A 25,802-nucleotide genomic window follows, 5' to 3' on the forward strand; every position below is an offset into this window, starting at 1 on the left:
CATCGTGTACAAAAATCCCACTATAATCATTTCCGTCTCCACCATAATCCTGCAACAATAACATATAAATATAATCACATAAGAGTAGATTAAATTAATACATTTGACACAACATTAGCACAAAAGCAAAAACAATAATAAATTATAAACAACAAACAAAGAAATAAACAAAAAGTATTCAAAAAAAAAAAAAAACAAAACACAAAAATAAAAAACATAAACAAAACTTTAGATTAAATAAATAAAAATAAACCAAAAAAATAAAAACAAAAAAAAAACATAAAACGAAAAAAATTGTAAAAAAAAAAATAAAAAATAAATAAATTAAAAACAAAAACAAATTAAAACAATTAAAAACAAAACAAAAAAAAAACCAAAAAAAAAGAAAAAAATTGTAACACAAAAAAAAAAAAAATAAACAAATTTTAAATTAAATTAAAAAAAAAAAAAAAAAAAATAGTGGTGGCGCCTAGCCAGGACGCCGCCACCGTGGCGGTGGCGTCTAGCCAGGACGCCGCCACCGTGGCGGTGGCGCCTGGCCAGGACGCCGCCACCGTGGCGGCGGCGTCTTGGCCAGACGCCACGGCCACGGTGGCGGCGTCCTGGCCAGGCGCCAGAGCCACGGTGGCGGCGTCCTGGCTAGGCGCCACCACTACGGTCACGGCGTCCCGGCAGGACGCCAGCCGCCAATTCGTGGTTTTAGATGGCTTCGTACCTCCTTTTCCGGCGTCAACGGCGTCTCTCCGGTGCATCTACCCGACGTTGAGGGCTCTTCGGTTTCACTCGGCGATCCAGTCCTGCTCCACATTTTTTATGAGTGAAAAATTTTATTTTCGGTAAAAATTAAAACAAGGGCAATAATGTCAACATTTTTAAAAAATGTGGGCTTTATGTAGAAAAACGCGGGCGATGTTTAACAAATTCCTAAATTATGCCACTCCGTAATTATTTAGACACGAAAAGAGTATTACAAATAGTGTATAAATAAAATAAAAAAAATCCTTTAATCACACGACTCTCTCTCCTAGTCTCCTCTGCAAAAAATTCTCCCTTCATAAAACAAAGCCCACCAAACTTTCAGCCCAAAAAAAAGAAAATAAAAAATTTACAACGTTTCCTTTCACGCAACTTTTATTTTCTCTCTCAAACTCTCCAAATTTATCAACAAAATTTCGGTGTGATCAATTTATCTGTTGAATTTTTTATCATCTGTTAATATCTTTCTTTATTTAGGTGTATAAAAATCATAATCTATATTATTTGATTGTAATAAGTATATAATTAGAAAGTGATTTTTAAAAAAAGTTGGTTAAAAAAATTAGTAGTTGAATGTATGGCGTCGATGTCAGATACCAAGGAATCATCGTCGGAAAATATGGCGGTTTCCGGCGTTGCGATGAGTTTTCCGATCAATGATTGTTCTTCTTCTCCGACTTCTCCGGCGAAACTTCCTCGGAGACTTCGTCGCCGACTTTCTGAGTGTCGGAATACTCCGACTGCTGAAGAAATCGACGCTAAACTTAAAGAAGCCGATCTTCGTCGTCAGGTTTTAGTCTTCCTTTTCATTATTTGTGTTCGAGATGTTGAATTTAAGTTTAAATTAGTGTATAATTGTTGAATTGATGTTGCGTTAGGGTTTTAATTTATGTCTTTTTGTTATTTAGTGTGAAAGTTCTCTTATTTTTACGTTGAATGTATGTGCAATTTTTTTTTTTTTTTTAATTTTAGTGAAAGGTAGTTTGATTTTGATAATATTTTGTTAATTTGTGGGAAATAATCAGGGTTAATTAACGGGGTTTTGGTTTATACTGTAGTGTTTTTCTCTGTTTGTGTGTTTGATTGCATAATTTTGTGGTTCGTTGAATAAAAGTGTGATTTTTTTGCACTTCATATTTTCTACTCGTAATTTTTTTTTCATTTTGGTTGATTTCTTGTGATTAATTGTTTGATTGGATATGAAGAAATAGTACGTTGTTGATTTTGTACAATTGATTATTAGAAAGTTATTAAATTGTTGGTAATTTTGTTTCGGAAATTTTATGTTAAGTTTAATTTTTTTTATTAGTTATAGCATTAGATGTCTTTCTTTCTTTTTAATTATCTGCTTTGTCTTAGAATTCTATGTCCAAGACACCGTTTTATTTGTGTTGGATGTGGTTTTTTTTTTTTTTTTTAATATTATTTTTTTATGGTAAATAATGTGGATAATTATTGTTTTTAGGAATTTTATGATTTGATCAGAAAATCGGGGGTTGTTTTTGGTAGTTTGTTGAAGAGAGATGGAGTAATATGCTTTGAAGCCTCTTCACTGAACCAGTAGTACTGTTAGAACTGAAGTTTTTATCTCCATTAGTCAGTGTGTTTTGCATAATTGCTATATAACCGTCTGCAATTATTTTTACATATGTCATGGATACTGATATTGTTTCCGAAAGTCTCAAGTTACTTATGCTCTTTTTGGTTTTGGTTGATGGCAGCAATTCCATGAGTTTTTGTCAAGCAAAGCAAGGCCGAAGCAGAGGAGCCCATCATGGTCATCTTCACAAGAATTGGATCTTGGTCAGAGACTTGAAGCTAAGCTTAATGCAGCCGAGCGGAAAAGGTTTGTGTTTGCTTGGTCCTTTGTTGTCTTCCTATTGAAAAAACATTGATAAATTACTTCAATGTAGAGTTGTTCTTTCTTTTAATCTGATGAGTTGATTACATGGCTGTTCTTGTATTTTAAAGGATTTTTATGTTATTCAAAAGGAAATATGTTACTCCAAGTGCGCTTCATGAGGAGAAAAAAAAAATGTTTCCTTTGGTGCTTAAAATCAGTGCTGCTGCTTGATTTTTACTGTATACAATTATTTGACTCTCCTTTAATGTTAGAATAAGGCCCTTTTTGCCTTTTGTTTTGTTTGGGGTTGGAACTGTGTGCATGTTTTTTCTTTAATTTGAAGTATAATTTCCTGATATTTATAATATTACCAGATTTTTTTCTTTCCTTGTACTTGTTATAAATATGTTCTGATTTTTTTTTTAAATTGTTCTGAAAATCTTGGATGACTTTTTACTGAAACAATTTCAGCTACAATGGAAATTATGTGGCATGTTTTAATATTTCATGATGTTGTAGGTTGAGCATTCTTTCAAAGGCTCAGATGCGCTTGGCTAGGTTGGATGAGTTACGACAAGCAGCTAAAAGTGAGGTGAAAATGCGTGTTGAGAAAGAACGTGATGAATTGGGTATGAAAGTGGAATCACGGGTTCAGCAAGCAGAGGCAAACAGAATGCTTATCCAGAAATCTCGTAGGCAGCGGAGAGCTGCAAGAAAAGAGCGGACTGCTCAATCATTAATGCGGAGGACGATGCAGGAAAGTAAATACAAGGAGTGTGTGCGTGCTGCTATCCACCATAAGCGTGCTGCTGCAGAGAGGAAGAGACTAGGATTGCTGGAAGCTGAGAGGTCTAAGGCACATGCAAGGTTGGTACGAGTACAGAGAGCAGCTAATTCTGTTTACAGTCAGCGGGAAATGGAGAGGAAAAAAAAGAGAGAACAACTGGAAGATCGGCTGCAAAGGGTATGTATATTATCTACTACATATTATGTGTTTGTCTTCTGTCAGCCATTCAATATAGTTTGTTAGTTGTCGGAATCTACGAATCCAATTAGTTGTTTAAAACTTTGTACAACTGAATCCAAATGTGGTCTAACATTTATGATTTTGGGACGGATGGAATATAATTCATTATAGTTGGTAGTTTATGGTGTCCTTTTACAATTTGTAACTAATTGATGTGGCTGATGACAGGCCAGAAGACAACGAGCTGAAATTTTGGGGCTGAAAAAGAGTATAACTGGTTCTCCTCGCATAAATTGTAATGTCACAGATGACCAGGCTTTAAATCTTGCAAGAAAATTATCAAGGTGAAGAATTTATATTGTAGTAGCTGTTGGTTATGGATTTATATGCTTATTGGTGATGGCAATTTCTATCTTGTATATTCCATTGTCTGTTACTTATATTTGTATATTAAAATCATAATGGTGAAGTTCAATCATGCTAACTCACTTTAAAAGCTGGATGGAGTTATTGTCTGCTGCATAGGCAATTATAGAAGCATTATTGTCCTCTATATTTTATTAAAAAAAAATTTGGACAAGTTTTCCTTGGCAATCAGTGTGGGCACATAACTATTTGATTTTTCTCCCGAGTGTGGTTGTATGCTGTGAATTGTTGATGCAATGGCAATTCCTTGTTTTCATTGGCAATTGATTTAGATTTTGCTACATATGTTATTCCTCTGCTTCCAATTTCTGAGTATTGTTTTGCCATGGCATTGGTTGTAGGTGCTGGAGACGGTTTGTGAAATTGAGAGGAACTACTTTTTCTTTAGCAAAAGCTTTTGAGGATTTGAATATCAATGTCAAATTAGTCAAGACGATGCCCTTCGAACAGCTTGCAGTTCTTATTGAGTCAGATACGACTTTAAAGGTTGTGAAATCTTTGGTTGATCGACTTGAAGTCTGTCTCAGGGTCCGACAGGGAAGTAGTGGTTCCTTTGGGTTGGAAAATATTGATCACCTGCTGAAGCGTGTTAGCAGTCCAGTGCGCAGGCGTAATGGAAGCCATGCATCCAGGACCAGGGGACAAAAGAGAGCTGTATCTAGGGGAGAAGGAACTCATGGCCCCAGTAAATTGTCAAGATATGCTGTGAGGATAGTTCTTTGTGCCTATATGATACTGGGTCATCCAGATGCCGTTCTAAGTGGTAAAGGTGGGCATGAAACAGCCCTTACTGAGGCTGCTGTGAAGTTTATTCAGGAGTTTGAGTTATTGATCAGGATAATATTAGAAGGTTCCTGTGTCAAATCTACATCAGGGGAAAATCTTGCAAGTTTTAGGGCGCAGCTGGAGACATTTGATAAAGCATGGTGCTCGTATCTGTATTGCTTTGTGGTATGGAAGGTCAAGGATGCCAGACTACTAGAGGAGGATTTGGTGAGGGCTGCTTGCCAGATGGAGCTATCTATGATGCATACCTGTAAGCTGACACCTGGGGGAGACAGTAGTGGTCTTACTCATGACATGAAGGCTATTCAGAAGCAGGTAAGGAATTAGTAGAACTTTATCTTTTACATTCCATACAATTCTATGATAATTTCATAATTTGATGGTCCCCTTGAATAATTTGGATGATGCTAGGTGATGGAAGATCAGATACTTCTTAAGGCAAAAGTGCAGGATTTGGGTGGTGATGCTGGCATTGAACGCATGGAGAATGCTATTTCTGATGTGCGATCCAAATTCTTTGCATCAAGGGAGTCTGGAAGTCCATTTGCATCCCCTGTAGCTCATATATCATCTCCTGGTTATTCTAGTTCATCAGACAGCTCACCATCTTCAGTCTCTGGTGAAGCAAGCAGCATGGCTGGTGGAAGTGCAAGACCAAGCGCTGCGGTACGGTCGTTGTTCAAGGATGATAATACAACTGCAGGCCAAGCAGTGATTTCATCTGTACCAGAAGAACGCGGTGCAGATGTCCAATTAAGTGGTGACAAAGAGCCAGTCTCTGAGAATGAACTCTTGGTAAATGAGATAGTCCATGAACATCGTCATGGTTTTGCCGACAAGCTTTACATGGATGATCAAGATGACAGTGGTATCAAGGTGTGTTCATGTTGCGTTGGTGCCTTTTGTTCTTGTATCTTTTTGAAATATTTGATGGATGCATTAGTCGTGTGCTTGTATTGGCTTACACATGTGAAATCTTGAACCTGTCATATGTCCATGCAGGCTCAAATTAAAGAGGCGATGGAGAAAGCATTTTGGGATGGCATCATGGAATCTATGCAGCAGGAGCTGCCTGACTTCAGCTGGGTTCTTAAACTCATGACAGAAGTTAGGGATGAACTGTGCGAAATGTCTCCCAATGCCTGGCGACAAGAGATTTCTGATACGATCGATATAGATATCCTTTCACAGGTAGTTTAATTGTTTTTAGCACCCCACCCCCCTAGACATCATAGATAGACCATGTTTTCTATAATTGAAATAAAGTATTTCAATTTGAAATGTCTAAGGTCTTGTTTGCTTTCATATTTTGTTAGATTCATATTATTTGGTATTTTGTTTGATTCGTTCTATTGTGTTTTGTATATTATAGAATTCCAATTTTCATATTTTTGATTAATTCTGGATTAAAGATATATGACAATAATTAACAAAGATAAGATTATTTTTTTGTTTTGGTCTGGTTTGGTATATGTTTTTATGGTCTGATCTGATGCGGTCTAATGACTCTAATCTTAATTATGATAAGTAATAAGTTGACAGAATATTGTGGAGAAAACATAACCTTATTTGTAGTTATTTAGTTTTTTTTTTTTTTTTTTTTTTTTTTTTTTTTTTTTTTTATATAGGTTTAGAGCCTCTTTATCATAAGCTGTATTATTATATACACGTTGATGACTCTCCTTTGTCTTTCTAGGTTTTAAGTTCTGGAACATTGGACATAACTTACCTGGGAAAATTACTGGAGTATGCACTGACAACTCTGCAAAAGTTATCAGCCCCAGTAAATGATGATGAGAGGAAGGCTGCTCACCTGAACATGTTGAAAGAACTGAATGAGGCCTCGCCGCATTCTGGAGATAATACAAAATCTTCTTTTGCCATATCAATTGTCAAGGGTCTTCATTTTGTCCTAAATGAGATTCAGGTTTGTTTGCTCTTTGTGTCTTTGTTTAGGTTCTTTATCTCCTTGCAATAACATTTTAATTAATTCATTTTATTTACAATGTTCGTGTTGTATTTTATTTCATCATGTAGAAACTGAAGAAAGAGATAAGCAGAGCACGTATCAGAATTATTGAGCCAATGATACAAGGGCCTGCTGGATTGGACTATTTACAAAAAGCTTTTTCAAAGCGATATGGATCACCTTCTGATGCTTCTAGTTCATTACCATTGACATTGAGTTGGATGACTTCATCAAGCACTAATTTGGAGCAGGAGTGGGATGAATACTTGGATTCACTGTCAACGTTGCCAGATATCCAGGTGACATCTCCTCAGGGGATACCACCAACTACTCTTCGCACGGGGGGAAGTGTTTCAGTGTTGTCGAGGATACGCTCATTGGGACCCCCCACCACTGGTATGATGTTGGAAATTTGATGAGCATCTCGTTCTTTTAATTTCGGACAAATTTATAAGGAGTCCATTAATTAGAGATTATATGGCATCCATATAGAGTTATCTTAAAGTCAAGTACTAAATCATACTGCATTTTTTTTAGAAATTCTTTCACAATTGTTGAGAAGCAACATGTAGATAAATTGGTCAAAATTATGGTGGATTTCCATTTAAACTGTTTGATCTTACATACTTTCAGGTAAAGAGCAACCGGAGTGCAGAGGAGATAGGACAGATTTGTTTCTCAGGGTTGGTTTATTGAAGTTAGTGAGTGAGATTGAAGGTCTGGTACAAGAATCTCTGCCTGAAACTTTGAAACTTAATGTATCTAGACTAAGAAAAGTTCAGTCTCAACTGCAGAAGATCATTGTTATTTCCACAAGGTTTGTGTAACTTCTTTCCTATCCCTCCCTTCTGCTTGCATGTAACATTGGATGGTTGCTAATATTCACTCTCTTTCTTTGCAGTATGCTGGTTCTTCGACAAGCTCTTCTTAGTGAACACTTGGTAACTAACCCATCAGACATGGAGAACATAATCTCTCAAGCTGCCAAACAGCTTTCGGAGTTGCTCGACAAGGTTGAAGATGTTGGTATTGCTGATATTGTCAAAGCAATTATTGAGCTCCCAGATGATGTTAACCATGTTATCAACTTGGAAAAGCTGCGAGAAAAGAGGGGTGTGGTGGAGAACATGCTCTCTAAGAGCTTGAAATCTGGGGATGCGATCTTTTCGCATGTTTCTCGAGCTGTTTACTTGGCTGTAAGAGCTGCCATGTTTGGTGGCACCGGAAGCAAGGGTAGGCAATTGGTGGAGATGGCACTTCGGCGTGTGGGATCTACTTTGCTCACTGATAAGGTAGTAGAAATTGCTGAAGTTCTTATTGGTATGGCAGTTGTGTCTGCCAGTGTACATGGGCCATGGTATGAGCAGCTGCTGAAGAATGTTTAACTTGTTAAGAATAAATCATAGTGGGGGAGTGCTTTTTAAACATATCCCAAAATTATTGTATATATTGTAAATGTTATTATGTGTAGCAAGGAATTAGGGTGTGGCGATTTAGTTATTCGATTAATGCTTAGTAAATTATGATGTAAATAACATTTGGCATTCTTAATAAATATTGTTCCTGCTGTAACTTTTATGCTCCTAGACTGCCTCTATATGGACCAAATTTGATCTGTAATTGTATTGCATTTGTTTGTGTACGGCGTAGAATGGCAAGACTGTAAACCACCAAGAAAATTGTCGTCTGGAAGTCACATTGTTGTCACATTGTACTAATATGTCACCTGGATTATATCAATTACCAAGATAATTGTTGCGGTCCTTCCTGAAGGAGTACAATGATACATATGAGCCAGACACAGACAAATTTGACAAGTTGAAAACTGAAACTATGTGATTAATGGGAACTTGTTATATGAACGTTTAGGGGCAAAGCGGATGCTGATACAATTTCAAAACCACAGTAAAAATCTTACAAACTACACCGACAAAATAAAAAGAGCTGTAAAGCTATGAATCAAAAATGGATGGCGTCAACTGTATTTTTGTGGCTTGAGCAATAAAAGCTGATGAAAAATCTCTTTAGCCTCCATGAGTACCATGACGAAAAACAAGAACAGATCGATATAGGGCAGCTACATGCAAAAAGCAGATAAGTACCAGGATCAGATCATCCACAAGGCCAATGATCCCAAGTACTCCTGAAAAAGGAAAAATTTGCACGTCAAATTGCTCCTTTTAACGGCCAATGCATACAATTGTGTGTTAATTGAGAAATTTTACCTTCAGGAATAATGTCCACGGGGCTCAATACATATATGACACTGCAAAACACCTGAAATTACAATGCTGAAGGTTACTCTATGCACAATTCACTACAGAACAAAAAATTTTGTGGGTTGACAAGTTCACTTAACTGCCAAATAAATTCGAGCTCTAATTATAAATGGCAGAGATCTCTGAGGATCCATCAAATCACGCAATAACCTTCGAAGCAGAAAGGGAAGGTCTCGCAATCTCTGATAAAACATAAGACTATAAGAGATTAATTGAACAAGGAAATTATAGGCACCCCAAAACTATACGAGGTATAACACAAAAGTAGAAGCCACCATTCATCCATGACAAGGAGTCAGATTTTATTTTATTCCTTTGTACGTAGTTGTGGTTTAAAAAGGGAACAAAAATTTGAGATTAGCATGCAAGCTTATACATACGTTACATCAAAGTCAGGTATTCTAGTATTATTGAGGACCAACAAGGGATACTCCAATTGCAAACATACAGTATAAATCATGTTCTACGACTACATTTCAGCAGTTTTTTAGCTCAAAATTGCAGCACTCTTAAGTGCAAAGCAATAAACGTCAATCATGCAACTCCAGCAGGAAATAACATGAGATTTAATTCAAAATTCAGGGTATAAGGTCTTAAACAGGACAAATAAACTATATCTGCAGCAAACTTGTAAAGAAGCAATGAATCATGTAAAATGATACATGAACCAGAAAATCTCCATCTGTCAAACAAATGCAGGTCATACCATTATACCTACTGCCCCTGCTCAACACTATGCAAAAATATGAACAAACCAGCCTAAAGACTTGTCTAATGAGTACAAAACGTCAATTTATATATTATACTCTTTCATAATTAAAGATTCACTATAAGTTCTCTAATGTAACCTTTATAAAAATAAGTACCTGCATGAGATCACTGGATCGTTCACCATATTGACGGTTATATAATTCAATCCTCCCTATAATATTTGCAACTTCTGGATTAGCCCTTTGTTCCCGGGAAGATTCAGTAGGTATTAACAAACTAATGGGACGGCGACACAAAGGACATAAGCATGGTCGCAGTGCTGATGCATGATCCCAAACTCGTAAAATACACCCCCCTGTATTGTTAATAAAACATGAATCAGTCAATAATAGCACTTGCTTGCAAACATGCCAAACAATAATAACAAAATATCCAGCAACTCCATGTTATATATACGTATCCTCAAGTTGTTTGCTGTAAGGTAAAAGTGTTTTTAAAATAATCTGATTTGATTAAATTCTCAACCAAAAGTGGTGAGACTGGAGTCAACTATCTGTGAAGTTTACATTTCATACATCAGATATCATTTGCAACTATATACAACAATTTATGATCTATCTCATGGACTTCAGCATATGATCTATCAGATGAACATGTTAGCATGGTCCTAAACAAAACAACAAATGTGTTTCCCACCAGCTCTTAGTAAAGTGCTAGATATACACAAAACCAACCCAAAACTAAGGGTGGCCGATAGGGAAACATAGCCTATACCAACCTGAAAAAGAGATAATGAAAACAGGTCTAGACAACCTACAAACATCATCCAATTTGCATCAAGGAAGTAAATTAAAAATGTACAACCACCCTCCACAAACTCGAGCAAAGATTTCAACATTTATGGGATGAACTAAGTTATATCATAAAAGCAGTTCCACTCCTTGGTTAGGATATTTCACTAGTAAAGCTAACATCATGACACGAAAATAGCGTAAACATCAGTCAACTCCACAACCACCCTAATATAGGTCAATTTGGGCGAGCAAATTACCGCCCAGCCATCAATTTACAAAAATACAAATCCCAATAACAATCAATCCAACCTTAACAAGCTAATCATTATTGTAGTCTTGTAGAGTTGTAGTTGCTCAATCAGACAAATCACATTCAACAATCCCACAACAAGCATTAAATAGTCGAATTCGAGCAAGCATATTACCACTCAAACATCAATTTATCAAAAGATGAAGCTCACAAGCAAACCCATAGCACCAATTGTGATCAATGTGATCTGGCTAAATCACATTTTCCACCATAATCAATTCCCACATTTTCCTTCTTCACAAGGATAATAATATTACTATATTAGTAAAAATCAATACACCCAAGTTCAACAATTCATCCTACCATAAATTAAAACCCCCTAAGATCGCAAGATGTAAACTTTAATTATGCTTTGATTGATTCACATACACATATACAAAGCAACCCAGAAAAGTTTCCATCTTTCAAATTCATAAATTCAGAAAAAAAAACCCCAGAACAGAAAACCAGCCTTCCAATTTCAATAATCAACAAATTAATTTCATGCTACACATGATTATACATTCATCAATTTCTTAAGCTAAATAAAAATGCAGGATTATGAATCAATAAAGAGAGAAGAAGAGAGAAAATAACCGCAAAACCAGTGAGAGCAATTAGCCTGGCAAGGAATGCTGAAGTTATCATGGCAAATCGTACAGCAATCGTTGACAGGTGGACCATCTCCCTCCATTTTTTCTCTTTGTCAATCAACCAAATTTTTCTCTTAAAATGGAAAATTTTCTAATTTTCTTAGTTATTTCTTGGTATTTGACTCTGGGTTTCTCTCCTTCATTGCTAAGTAAAATCACAATCATCAATTTAATGCGTCGTGTGATTTGAAGTCTAAATCCAATTAATTAAAATACTGATTTGTAGGCGGTGGCCCAATTTAAGTGTTCTCCTTTTTTTTTTTTTTTTTTTCCTTTCTGTTTTATAGAGGGCTATTCAATAGGTCCGATAATGTGTGTATATTGGATTTTTTGAGGCAATTGTAGATCCTAGGTGGCAATTTTAATTGGTCAATAAAAGTAAATTTCAATGCTATTTTTTTTTTGTTTTTCCGTATTTCAGTCAATCTATTGTGAAAGGTAAAAAAGGGGAAAGAAACTTTGGGCTGATTGTCCTCTAAATCTAAGTTTTCTTCTTCTGCATGTAAAAAAGGAATCAATAAATCAATTAAATTCCGGGAGGCTTCATAAAGTGCTTCTTTTGGAGTTAAACTGCCATTTCTCCATATTTCGAGAAAAAGTATTTCTTGTTTTTCATTCCCATTTCCATAAGAATGAATACTATGATTCACGTTTCGAACAGGCATGAATAGAGCATCTATCGGATAACTTCCGTCTTGAAAGTTATGTGGTGCTTTTATATGATATCCGCGATTTCTCTCAAGTTGTAATCCAATACATAAGTCAATTGGTTCCGTCAAGCTAGCTATATGCTGTGTATTATCAACTATTTCTACATAAGTTCGCTTATTTTTTTTGGAGGGCTTGTTTAGCCTAATAAGAGAGAGGGATTGAGTATACAATCATATTTTCATGACACATTTTTGAACTTGTTTAGCACATCTCCTAAGAATTGGAAAAAAAAATTGATGAATTATATTAACGTGAAACTTGTTGAGGGTAAAAATACCTCGTATACGTGGACCAATCCCATAGTGACACGTGGCCCAGTTATAGGATGACACGTGTCACCATGGGAAGATGCCACGCAATTCAGAGCCCTTAAGGTCTCAGGCCAATCTCGTAGCGACACGTGACCCAGTCAGAGGGTGACACGTGTCGTCATGAGAAGATGCCATGTGTTTAGGGCATGTGTTCCCTCTTTAATCAGCACACCAAAAAGCCCTAATAACGTCAGGGCCTAAATCCCGAGAGATACCAATGAAAGCCGTAAAACGGCGCCCTCAGGGTAACACGTGGCATTCACTGATTGCGCAGCCAATCACGCCACGCCAATCTAGGGTACAAACCCTAAAAAGGGGCACGAGTCCCACCCCTATAAATACCCCAATCATTTATGATGGGAGGGGGATTTTTTTAAAAAAAAAGACATTTATATACACAACAGAGCATAAAATAGCTCCAACTTCTCTCTACTTTCTCTCTCTAGCCTTTTTCGTTCTGATCGCTAACTTGATCATCGGAGGCGAATATTCCGTTTACCGGAATATTCGTTATTTTGCAGGTGGGACCGTCTCGTTGCCAGGAGAGCGTGACCAGTATCCGAGGAAATCCAAAAAACACCCGAAACATTTGGCGCCGTCTGTGGGGATACTCGTACGCTATGGCGATAGACGGTCAGACACCTAATCCAGGCGAGAATGGACATGTAGAGGATTTAATCCCTACAATCCGTACTAGCGATCCTCTGATAGCCACATTTCAAGAAGCTGATGACCCTCATGTTACCGCAGCCTCTCTTAAGGCCGCGCTTAACAAACTCAGAAAAGATATTGAAATCAATGGAGCCTCTACCTCTAGGCAGCCGCCCAGGAGAGAGGAGCAGAGGGCTCTAAAGAAGACGCACAGCAAAGAGGGTCCATGCAATGGACGCTGGAAACACTCCCTTTCGAAGGCCGACTGGAAGGTCCCCGAGAGTACCACTGTGGGGAATAGTTTCAAGCCTTTAAAATCCCACTATCTTGAACCCCACTGTGATCATACACTGAAGTACGGTGGCGTCCAAAAGGGAAGAAGATAGAGCAAAAGAGTCGCCAACAAGTTTTGAAGGAACTTGTAAACCGTTCACGAGGTGAAGGTTACACCCCTTAACGATCCAAGAGATCGTCAACTCCATAAGGTCATGAACCAAATAAGGGTCCGGGGATGATGGTACAAATCCAACCTAAAAGAGATTGAACCTGCCCTAATAATAGGCCTCTACTTTATTCTGCTCGTATTCATGTGCACTTTCTGACTAACATACAATCAATAGATTAACCCTAAACCTGTTTATCTATGTTGGTTGAATTTAATGTACAAATAAACTATTATTGGCGATCACTTGAAATTATAATCACAATTAACCTAACAAGATTATTAATTATCTTATCAAGCGTGATTGCAAGTACCAATTCCCTTTAACCTGCATAAAGGTGATCAAGCAATAACAATATAAAATAATATGCATATCAAGCAACATAATAAATAATCAACATCATTAACAACAATAATATCAATCATAATCATAATAAATATTAGGAAGAATATAGGAAGCATCATACTTTTAAATCATACTTAATATTAAAAACACCCTAGACATGATACTAGGAATCATAAATAACAATCTAAGCATGATATCTACATCATAAAATCAATTAAACCATTAAAGTACTTACTTGGATGCCTCGTACCTCTTTCTAATTACAAAATACACACGTTAGTAACTTCAAGGAAAATAATAATCAAAACAATTAAATTAAATAATTGAAAGAGAGATTTGGGACCAAACCCTCAGAAATTAAAACCTTTCACGTCTAGGGCGAAGGCAACTTCGAATATGGCTATGTGTTTCTAGATCTTGTGAATGCGGAATTTTGTATGAAATAGCAAAGTTTAGAAAAGAATACTAAAAGACCAATGTTATTGAAAATTGATGAATGAAAGATGATGAATGAAAACTTAAGAATAAAGAGAATTGTGAATCATAAAGTGATTGTTGATGAATGTTGATTGTAGATGATCTCAGAATAAGGAGAATTCTCCATGAAAACGGAGTTTATGATACGATATTTATAGAGAAAAACATCCAAAAAAAGATAATTTATCAAAACAGAGTCTGAAGACCACAGAACCACCTTGGCGCCAGCCCTGGCTCATTGGCGCCAGGACGAGTGGCTAGCGCCAGGCGCCAATGGCTGGCGTCTGGCGCCAATCCTGGTTCCAGGCGCCAAGGCCTGGGGTTGGACGCCAAACCGACTTTTAACGCGTTTTCGAAATTCTGATAAAATTCCCGTACTGGAAGATAAAATAATATAATTTCAGTCGAAAATGCTATTTGATCTTGATTAAAACTCTGAAGAATCCTAATTGAATTAAGAATGATAAGAACCTTCTAGAATGTTCTAGAAGACCAAAACCATTCCTAATTACATTAGGAATGATAAATCATATTAGGCCCTCCCCTAGATCATTGGGCCGTACTTAAAGCTCAAACCAGGCCCAGTTTAGTAAATTGGCCATAAATTCCACAATATTCATCGGAATTGGGCTTATAATATATCGTTGGAAAGATCTTTGCAAGCCCTATCCAACTACACCACTATTGGACCCATATCATGGACCAACCAAACTGGATTGGCTGTTTTCTTAAAATAAAGTTTTCAAAAAACAGAGAGAAGAGAAAAGAAAAGAAAAGAAATAAAACTTTCCGCAACACTAGACCTTTCCACACTTTCGTTTCATTCGATTATGATTCGACGTGAAAGGCACTCATCACTGGGTTTGGTTTTGGGGAGACACAAATGGGTGTCTACAACCACGGACTAATTTCTCTGACTTGCTAGCGAAAACGCAGTCGGCTGGGGGGAGGGGTAGGCAGCCTCGAAGAGAGGAGCCTGAGCCGTCCAGACGATGGAAGGACGCAAGAGATTACCTTCGGCATAAGCAGCGGGAGCGCGCCGCCTACTCAGACACGGCCTCAACCCCAACTATGCCGGATGATTTTTCACATCATTCTCTTTCCCAACATACCAACACGGCCATCACCAGCGGAAGTCAGGCGGTCCGCACCCCAACTCCTATTCCAGTCTTTCATGCTCCAACTCCTATTATAGCCCAATCACTGCAATATCAGCCTCCTCAGGGGTTCAATGGCTTGATGCAGCCGAACCCCCAGGCATACGGACAATATGGGCCATACGGGCAGGTGTACGGACAGGCTCCCTATCTGGCTGGACCGTCCGTGCAACCGCAACCCATCGATTGGCAGATGCGCCTACTTACTCTGGGAGATAAGCCGCCCTTGTTTTCGCAAGATATCTTAAATGCCTCTCAGCCGCCAAAGGTTAAGAGTGTACTTGTGGGAGCCTATGATGGCACGGGCAACCCAGAAGAGCACATCACCTCGTACGGGAACCTGATGTACTTGCAAAGCGTAGATGACGCTACTTGGTGAAAATGTTTCCCGGCCATTCTGAAAGGTGTGGCGCAGGATTGTTCAACAGTTTGTCGGCTGGATGTATAAATTGTTTTACTACTCTTAGTATGCTGTTCGTGGGAAATTTTTCATACAACATACCGCCTCAAAAGACTAGCCTTAATTTGGCTACAATCGTCCAAGGAAAAAATGAGGGCTTACGCTCGTACGTCCAACGATTTAACCAAGAAAAAGCCCAAATTCATAATCTGCCGGACGAAATGGCTTACTCCGAATTTCTCCGGGGATTAAGGCACAATGGTTTTAAGTTTGACCTGGTAAGGAAAAAGATTATACGCAGGTGTTCTGCGGGAAGCCGAAGCTTATATTGAGGCGACGAACTTTTGTTCGCTCACGAAAATAGAAGCGCCGACCAAGGGGGCTGAGTAAAAACCTTCTCAGCAAGACTCGGCCGGCCAAAAGAAAGAAGGAAAAAAGAGAAAGGAAGTCTGGGTGGCTGATGCCCAGCCACAGAAGTCCAAGAAGGTCAAGGCGTACGAGCCTCAGTTTGAATTCAACAAGGATTGTTATTCTATCCTGATGGAATTCAAGGATAAGTTTGAATTTGAGAAGCCACAACCGCTGAGAGGCCCGGCTCAGTTAGGAACAAGAACATGTATTGTCATTACCACAAGGACGTGGGACATGACACGAAGGATTGTATCAACTTGAAGAGACTGCTGGACAAACTAGCCGAGAAGGGCATGCTGAATTTGTATGTGATGAAGTCCAAATTCACTTACACACGGACAAACAACACGTCCGAGCAAAGACAGAAGAATGATAAGAACAAAGATAAGGAACATGATGGCAACAACACTGATTCAGGTTTTGTGGCCGTGATATCAGGAGGATTTGCCTCAGGCGGCCCCACTATGAGAGGGATCAAGCAGGACGCCCGCAACTTGGGAAAGGTGATGCAAATGGACTCTATAAAGGCCGAACCTTTCCCTGAAGTAATCATTAGTGAAGCCGATCGGGGGGAGGTTAAAGCCTTGCACAATGATCCCATGGTATTCATTATGAAGATAACCAATTTGAAGGTCGGACGAATATTGATAGACACGGGTAGCGCGGCTGATATCATCAGCCTGGCCGCCTTGAAGAATCTAAGCTTCCCAGAGGATGCTCTCCAGGACATCACTCACCCGTTGGTCGGATTTGGGGGGAATGTCATCCACCCGGTAGGGCGGATAGACTTACCTGTCCGATTTGGGAAAAAAGGGGAAGGAAGAGATATGGTTGTCCGCTTCTTGGTTGTGAAAGAACTGACTGGATATAATGTCATACTCGGCTGTCCTACACTAAATGCAGAAAAAGCAGTCATTGTGCCTCACCTAATGCTGCTAAAGTTTGAGAGGACGGACGGGAAAATAGGTACAATCCAAGGAAGTCAGAAAATGGCAAAAGAATGTAATCAGTTGGCGGTTAAGCCTACAACGCGCGGACCAAAATCGTCCGAGCCAAAAGAAGAAGGAACCTCACTCGCAACACATCAGGTCGGCCAGAAGCGCAAGGCGGCCAAGATAGAGCAAGCATAGCAGCTAATGACTGTCGGTCGGCCAGAGGATTTACGACCTCAGCCGACTGGCAGCCACCAAGATATAGTGCTTGACCCCGATCAACCAGGTCGGACGGTTAGTGTGGGCACTATAGCTTTGGGTGTGCTTGGGGATGAGTTAATTCAATTATTGAGAGAGTTTAAAGATGTATTTGCATTTGATGTCGGCGAGATGCCAGGTATAAGCCCTGACCTGGCCGTGCATAAATTGGCTGTAAACCCGGCCGTTAAACCTGTCCGCCAGAAGAAAAGGAATCATGGAGAAGAGAGGAATCAGGCGGCCGCAGCAGAAGTCAAAAAGCTTCTGGACGCCGGTTTCATTCGGCAATGTTATTACCTAGAATGGGTGGTCAATGTGGTCCTCGTGAAGAAGCCGAATGGAACTTGGAGAATCTGTGTGGATTACACCGATCTGAACAAGGCATGCCCTAAGGATAGCTTTCCCTTGCCCAAAATCGACCGCCTGGTTGATTCGAAGGCCGGGCATGCCCTGATGATTTTTATGGACGCATACTCCGGATTCCATCAAATTCCATTATGGGAAGAAGATCAGGAGAAAATAGCGTTCGTAACTGAGCAGGGGTTGTATTGTTACAAAGTTATGCCATTCGGCCTTAAGAATGCCCCAGCTACCTTTCAACAACTTGTTAATACAATTTTCAGAGATCAGCTCGGCCGGAATATGGAGGCGTACATTGATGACATGATTGTCAAGGCAAAAGAGTCGGCCGACCATTTGAAGGACCTACGCGAAACTTTCACCGAACTCAGGCGGCATAAGATGATGTTAAATCCAAAGAAATGTGTCTTTGGTGTTGAGTCTGGTAAATTTATTGGATTTTTAATTGATCAGCGTGGAATTGAGGCCAACCCTGAAAAAATCCAAGTCGTCATGGACATGAAGTCACCAAGGACAATTAAAGAAGTCCAAAGATTGACCGGCTGTTTGGCCACACTTGGTAGATTTCTGTCAAGATCAGGGGATAAGTACCGCTATTTCTTTCAAACCATAAAAAAGAAAGCCATGTTCGAGTGGACAGAGGAGGCTGAGGATGCCTTCGTACAGCTAAAAGGCCACCTACATACATTGCCTCGGCTTGTCAGTCCACTTAAGAACGAGAAGCTATTTATCTATCTTGCCATCTCTGAACACTCCTTAAGTGTCGTCCTACTTGCTGAGCGGGACGGCCGCTAGATCCATGTCTACTTTATTAGCCACGTACTTCATAACGCCGAGCTAAGGTATCCCCCTATTGAAAAATTTGGCTTGGCATTATACATGGCATCGAAAAAGCTGCGGCCATACTTCTTGGCACATTCTATTGTGGTCAACACAGACCAACCTTTGAAGAAGCCATTTACAACTCTAGAGGCAAGCGGCCGTATGCTTAAATGGGCCTTGGAAATGAGAGGCTTGTATATTACATTTGAGCCAAGAAAAGCAATCAAGGGGCAAGCCTTTGCTAATTTTTTAGCTGAAATGACTCGGCCGGATCTTCAGACGGCCGGAGACCAGATCTGGAAAGTGTTCGTGGATGGTAGCGCGACAGCTACTGGTTGCGGTGCAGGGGTTATATGCCAGTCTCCTGAGGGAGATAAGTTTGAGTACGCTTTGAGATTTCAGTTTCAAGCCTCTAATAATGAGGCTGAGTACGAAGCCCTCTTGGGCAGCCTTTGAATGTGTAAGGCGGCAGGAGCGACAAAAATTGATGTATGTTCGGACTCCCTACTTGTAGTCGGCCAGGTGAATGGGGACTTCGAGGCGAGGGAGCCGGCTATGATAAAATAATTGAAGATTGTAAAAGTGGAGGCCAAGAGCCTAGATCACTTTACTCTACAGCAGGTTCCTCGTTCGTCTAATCATCAGGCGGACGACCTCTCTAAGTTAGCATCCTCAGCATCATGTGATACTCCCAGGTCGGTGTTTTGGGAAGTAAAAGAAAAGAGGAGTATTGACGCTGAACCAGTACATGCCATTGATAGAAGCTCCACTTGGATGGACGGGATCATATCTTACCTAAAGGACGGATTACTCCCGACCGATCCTAAAGAGAGCTGGCTGATGAAAAAGAGAGCGGCCTGGTTTGAAATTAAGCAAGGAGAGTTGTTTAAAAAGGCATTTGTAAAGTCGTACCTGAAATGTATCACTCTTGAGAGAGGGCATGACGTCTTGGATGATCTTCACCAGGGGCAGTGCGGCTCTCACATTGGAGGACGAGCTTTGGCTGAAAAGGCTGCCCGCCTGGGTTACTACTGGTCGAGCTTAAAGTCGGACGCCATGGAAATGGTAAAGAAGTGTGACAAGTGCCAGAGGTTCGCAACATTAATTCACCGTCCCGCCAACAGTCTTTCGGCCATCAGTAGTCCGCTCCCCTTTGCCAAATGGGGGATGGACATTTTAGGACCGTACACACCAGCGTCCGGCCAAAGGCGGTATGTGTTTGTAGCAGTAGACTACTTCACAAAATGGGTAGAGGCCGAGGCTGTCCGGGGCATCAAATGGACGGATGTTTCCGCTTTCATATGGAAGATAATCATTACACGCTTTGAAATTCCTCAGTCTATGGTGTTCGACAATGGACCCCAGTTCGAAACACCTCAACTAAAATAATGGTTGGAAGACCAAGGCATAGCTCACTGCTTTGCTTCAGTCGACCGACCACAAGCCAATGGTCAGGTAGAGGCATACAAAAAATTGATCTCCAATGGAATTAAGCGCAAGCTTGAAAGAGCAGGCGACTTATGGGCTGATGAGTTAGTCAATGTGCTGTGGTCCATACGAACCACGGCCAAGAGTTCCACAGGTTAAACTCCCTTCTTCTTGGTCTATGGTGCCGAGGCGGCCCTTCCAATTGAAATGTATGAGCCCACCCTTAGGGTGATGCTATATGATGAAGCGGCCAATTGGGAAGCCATGAAGACCGCCCTAGACTTCCTTCCTGAAGCTAGGGGCAACGCGGCACTTAGACACGAAATCTATCGTCTACGGATGACAAGGGCGTACAATCGCCAAGTGTCAAAGCGGCCGATAAAATTGGGAGATCTGGCCCTAAGGAAGATGGAGGCTGTGGGACGAGCAAATGAGGATGGGAAGCTGACCCCAAATTGGGAAGGGTCGTATCGAGTCAGGGAAGAGGTCTGAGATGGGACTTACCGTCTTGAATCCAGAACGGCCAACCCATTCCGCGTACTTGGAACACTGACAATCTGAAGAGATATTATGTTTAAGTACTTAGCCAAAAGCTGTGTATACAGCTAGGTCTGTTGACCGAGCAATGTAATCCATACGGCCACAACAATGTAATTTTGACAAAATAATGAAAAGTCAAACATTGTTATAATTATTTTTCCATTTAATTTATGCTCATTTGCACGGTCATAATTTATAAGGATAGGCCGCGTGAAATTTGCGAGTAGGTTGCTTGCAACATAGCAACTCGATCGTAGAAGAAAAGTAAATTAAATAAAATAAGAACGGGCAAATTGACCCCGAGTCATATGAATATGTCCGCCCTAAATTAAGGCGAATGGAAAAGGTAAGGTACCCTGTGAAACCCATCTAATGGGGCAAGGGCATACCTAGGCATTCCAGCCAAGTCATATGAATATGTCCGCCCTAAATTAAGGCGGACGGAAAAGGTAAGGTACCCTGTGAAACCCATCTAATGGGGCAAAGGCATACCTAGGCATTCCAGCCGAGTCATATGAAAACGTCCGCCCTTAATTACGGCGGACGGAAAAGGTAAGGTACCCTGTGAAACCCATCTAATGGGGCAAGGGCATACCTAGGCACTCCAGCCCAGCCGAACATGAAAATTTTAAGTTGAGATCATACTTGAAATTTTCTGAGTGCGTCCGAGCGATAGTTTCAACGGACAAACTCACATAAAGCCAATTGAACGGCCAAATAATGTGTTAATTCGGCGTACCACCTAGTCCAAGGGCAATCATTATTATGATTTGATTAACTTGTTAGAAGTCATACCAACTAAGGTATAAACTCTACCAAGTCAATCAAACCACCCAAAATATGGACTAGGCGAACGCCGAATAAAGGGGCATACCCTCTAATTGTACGAAGACACAAAAACGTGAAAAAGTACGCGTACGAAAATGCAAAAACTTGAGTGTAAAATTTGCAATGAAGCAAAATCTGAAAGCTGAATTTATAAAAGACCGCTCAAAGGGCGGCAAAGTGCTTTACATAAAACCGCTCAAAAAGGCGGCGGATACAGAACAAAAATAAAATAATTAACAAAGGCAGAAAAAAGTTGAAATCACGGGGCGGCTGGAGTAGAAGCTGGACTTTGGCCTGGGCCGGGCTCTTGAACGACGGCAAGGGACGCGTCATCAGCAGGCACCTCCTTGCTCTCAGCCTCACCATCTTTGCTGGCCGCCACTCCCTCGTCTTCCTCCTCTTCTGAGGTAGTTGTCGTGACGTCAAGCTCGGGGGAAGGTTGTCCGGCCTTCTTAGCCTCTTCTTTGAGGCAGAAAAAGTTAAGACGCTTGGTGAAGCGTTCCTGATAAAAGGTCGCCTCTCCCTCGTCCACCATTAGCTCAAAAGACTCAAAGAAGTGGCTCTTCAGCCTGTCCTCAGCATTCTGCTCAATGCTGACTACCTCATCCGCAATGGGGGCCCGAGGTGTTTGCAATTGGAGAGTCAAGTCCTCAACGGACTTCTTTAAACTTTCCACCTCGGCTCTCAGTGCGTCTGCCTCGTCCAAGGCCTTCTCCAAGTGTTTTTGGGCCAAGGCCACATCACTTCGAAGCTTCTCTGAGGCCTCGAACCCTTCCCTCCAGCGCTGGCCGTCCAGCAGGGCCTGATCCCTCTCCTATCTCATGGTGTCTCTTACCACGGACTCTTGCTGAAGGGCCTCGCCCAGCTTCACCAAATCTTCAGCCTGCCGCGCTGCTTTGTCAGACAGGGCGTTGATTTGGGTTTCAAAATACCGGCGCTGGACGGCCGTTTCCCCAGTAATGGCATCCTGGGTCTTCTGAATCTGGACCCAGGCATGCTTCAGCCTCTCATTCTCCTTGTCCTTCCATTCCAGGAAGACATTCAGCCGCAGGAAGAGCTGCGTACAGGGTAAATGTGTTAGCAAAGTAAGAGTGAAAAACTGACCAAGTGCATTTGAGGGTAAGATTTACCTCAGCGCTGCAATTGATCATGGGGCTGAGGAAGCCCTCATGTATCCCCCGCAGCTTATCTCGATGTTCAGCAGGGACGACCCGGGCCATGGCTTCCCGCAAGGCCTTCCTGTCCGCCCCAGTAAGGGACTGGCCGGGCAGCTTCATTTGTAGCTCCTCTACAATGTCTGTATGCGGACGCAAAGAGTTTAATTTAAGCTCAGTAAAAAAAAAAGAAACGAAATAGAAAATTCAAAATTACTCGGACTGACCGTCAGAGAAGCTTGGAGGGGTAGGAAAGTTGAAAGTGAATGGCGGGGGCGACACAGGCTCGTCACCCTCTTCCCCCGTCCGGCCAGGCTGGTCGCCGACCGAATGAGTGGCTTCAAGCCAATCAGATTCATTGACTCTTTAAACGGGCGGAGTCAATTCTGGCCCAGTCGGTTTTGCCAGGGTCGACTTACCCCTATCGTCCGATTTCTCGGACCTAACATGACCCGGCGTGGTGGCCGGATCTATGGACTTGGAGGCCCCGCTATCACTCAGCCGGGGTTGTTCTCCTTTGGACTACTTAGAGGCAGTCCGTGACGCCGCCTTGGCCGTAGAAGTGGAAGTGGTCTTGGACGCGACCGTCTTCCTTTGTTTGGACGCCTTGCCATCCTTGTCCGTCTTGGATCCAGGGGACGACTGCTTCCGTTTGGACCTAGGGGTTGGAGTGGCCAGCTGTAGAGGCAAAGGTTAGCAAAAAGGGAGCAAGATAATATAATTGATAGGCCGTGCCAAGTTAGGAAGAAGGTCTCTTCCGTAATGCATACACGGACGAAAGGAAGAAATCAAGATGGATATACTTACTTCTTTAGATTGCTCGTACAGCTTCTGGCGAGCCTTGTACCGAGCTAAGTCAATCTCCGTCATGTTGACCTCCCCTTTCTGCTCTGGGTCAAGCATCTTGTACGCCTCAGCTGAAAGAGAAAAGGAAAGTGTTAGAAAATTCTTCAAACTCAAATAATCTGTATATGTATATGTGTCCGTGCGTCCACCTTGGGGCAGGTTCTTGTACAGGCCATAGGCGGACATAAATGTGGGATCCCGCAGCCAGCTGGATAAAGGGACCCAATTACTTGGGACGCGCTCAGTTTTGCCGTTCCTTCTCACCCGCTTAACTTTGAAATATTCAAGATGGTACTCCTAGCAAGGGTGGACGGGTGGCTTATCAGGCTTGAGGTCCCCGCGTCCAAGTTGAATTGGCTCAGCATTGAACCGATTCATCCGCAAGTTAAGTTCAAAATCTTTGGTCTTGATGTGGTAGAATCGGTGCTTCCAGTCACGCCACTTAGAGATGCGGTCCACCACCATCATGTAGTCTCTAGTGGTGCTCAAGATGAACCAGCCGTCCGTATCCGCGTCCAGCTTAGTCAGTGTGTGCATCTCACAGAAAACTGCAAAGTCTGGCTTGAAGCCTTTGCAGATGCACGTCACCAAGTACCCAAAAATGTTCAACCAGCTGTTTGGCATCAGATGGAAGAGGGCTATGTCATACTCGTCCAAAATCGTGCGGACGAAAGGATGAAGGGGGAAGCGGAGTCCTACGTCTAAGGTCGCCCTGTAGACGCTAAAGGATCTTTGGCGCGACCTCTCTTCCTCCCAAGCGGCCAGAGCGCGGGATTTCCTTGGAGGCTGGATTTCGAATCCCTCCCCAAGGTGGAGAAATGCCTTGTATTCCTCAAATTTGTAGTTCAGGTAGACCAAGGCTGTGCTACCCACCGTACAGGCGAACAGATCCTTGAAGTTGTCAATATTGGCAACATCCTCCTCGATCACCTCTTCGCCTCCAGCGGCCGCCGCTTCGCCCTCGGCCGCATTCTCAACCTCATCCTCTTCTCGCTGAGGAATGCTCCTAAACTCGGAAGACAGCACTCTGTCCAGATCGGCTGCCTCCGCTGAGCTGCGGCTCCTAGAACTATGGCCGCCTCGGGGAGAGACAATATCCTCAAGGGGCCTTTTGCCTTTATCTTTGGCACCGGCCGCCTGACTCCCCGTAGGAGGGGATTTGCGAGGGGGCAAGTCGGACGGTTCAATAATTGAGACCCCTGTTCTTGGTCTGTCCGACCTGCCATATCGGAGATAGAGGTCTGAGGGGGTTGGGACGGACGTATCAGCGTCCGCCCGAGAAGAGGAAGGAGGTCCTTCACAGAGTAGCAACTCGGCCCCATCCATGACCGAGTTGGCATATTGGGGGAACCTCAACTCCGGAGTTCGCCCGGACGTTCCCCCTGTAGTAGAAGCGCCTTGAGTTCTTTGGCGCTCCTCGAGTGAAGAAGTTACTTCTACGGCCGAGCAGTGAGTGCCTGTGGAAGCGGTCGTAGGAGTGGAAGAAGGGGTCTCTAAGTTGGCATTATTTGGGTCATATGGAGGCCTAGGGTTCACCAGACTTCCGTCTGGATTTCAGGCCACATAAAGATCATGCGTCTTCCTTGTCCGTGCCATGTTCGACTACAGGGTCAGAGAAGAATGGGCGGATGTGAGTTGGTACGCACTAGAAATGGACCCATTCCATGAAGGAGACAACTCGTCTCCGTCCACTCTAGACTCCTCAGTCCCAGGCGAACGGGCGGCCTCATGAGGAGAAACGGACGAAGCCGAGTGTTGAGCCAGATTTTAAATGAACAAAGAAATAAAAATGCAAAGAAAAGAAAGAAGGCGGCCTACCTCTGTACGTGTTGAAAACTTGGAAGCCTTGAAAGTTGATCGGAAAACTCAACAAAAGTGCCCGGAAAACTCAAACGCACGGCGGAGCTCTCGAAAATTCAAAGAAAAACTCACTTTCTCTCTCTAGAAGCTCTGACTTCTCTCTAGAGAATGTAAAGTTACAAAGTGCCAAAATGAAGTCAAACCCCTTGTATATATAGGCAAAATTTATGGGGGTAAGACAGTAAATTCATCTTTCCCGCCTAAACAAAGCTGAACGGTTATAATTTGAAAAGGTGACCTAGAATTTGGAGGGACAAGGAGCAACTCCGTTAAATTAGGCGGAAAAGATGACGACCTAATAAACGGCGCGTCCAAAGGGATGTTGGCAGAGCTAAAGCTCCCTTCGCAATGGCAAGACGGCTGCATCTCCTAAAAGCGAGACGGCCTACTTTTGT

General features: G+C 41.7%; 3 protein-coding genes across 3 annotated transcripts; 2 read left to right on the plus strand and 1 right to left on the minus strand.

The window, feature by feature from the left end:
• The first annotated feature begins 1,044 nt into the window (after window positions 1–1,044).
• LOC110714606 lies at window positions 1,045–8,333 on the plus strand. Its single transcript, XM_021893152.1, has 11 exons — window positions 1,045–1,546; window positions 2,478–2,602; window positions 3,119–3,563; window positions 3,795–3,910; window positions 4,334–5,093; window positions 5,190–5,654; window positions 5,781–5,969; window positions 6,475–6,705; window positions 6,816–7,143; window positions 7,381–7,564; window positions 7,649–8,333. The coding sequence occupies exons 1-11, from the start codon at window positions 1,334–1,336 to the stop codon at window positions 8,130–8,132; spliced, it is 3,540 nt and encodes a 1,179-aa protein (XP_021748844.1). The 5' UTR covers window positions 1,045–1,333; the 3' UTR covers window positions 8,133–8,333.
• Window positions 8,334–8,426: 93 nt separating this feature from the next.
• On the minus strand, window positions 8,427–12,259 carry LOC110714607 (E3 ubiquitin-protein ligase RNF170-like). The gene is made up of 5 exons (XM_021893153.1): window positions 11,418–12,259; window positions 9,893–10,092; window positions 9,107–9,208; window positions 8,973–9,024; window positions 8,427–8,890 (listed from the first exon to the last, which is right to left on the minus strand). Exons 1-5 carry the CDS (start codon window positions 11,512–11,514, stop codon window positions 8,772–8,774), a joined length of 570 nt encoding a protein of 189 aa, XP_021748845.1. The 5' UTR covers window positions 11,515–12,259; the 3' UTR covers window positions 8,427–8,771.
• A 4,323-nt stretch (window positions 12,260–16,582) lies between these two features.
• On the plus strand, window positions 16,583–17,509 carry LOC110714400. The gene has a single exon (XM_021892906.1). The coding sequence runs from the start codon at window positions 16,583–16,585 to the stop codon at window positions 17,507–17,509; it is 927 nt and encodes a 308-aa protein (XP_021748598.1).
• Window positions 17,510–25,802: the final 8,293 nt, after the last annotated feature.

The sequence above is a fragment of the Chenopodium quinoa genome, unplaced genomic scaffold (assembly GCF_001683475.1).
Source record: "Chenopodium quinoa cultivar QQ74 unplaced genomic scaffold, ASM168347v1, whole genome shotgun sequence".
In the NCBI taxonomy this organism is placed as follows: domain Eukaryota; kingdom Viridiplantae; phylum Streptophyta; class Magnoliopsida; order Caryophyllales; family Amaranthaceae; genus Chenopodium; species Chenopodium quinoa.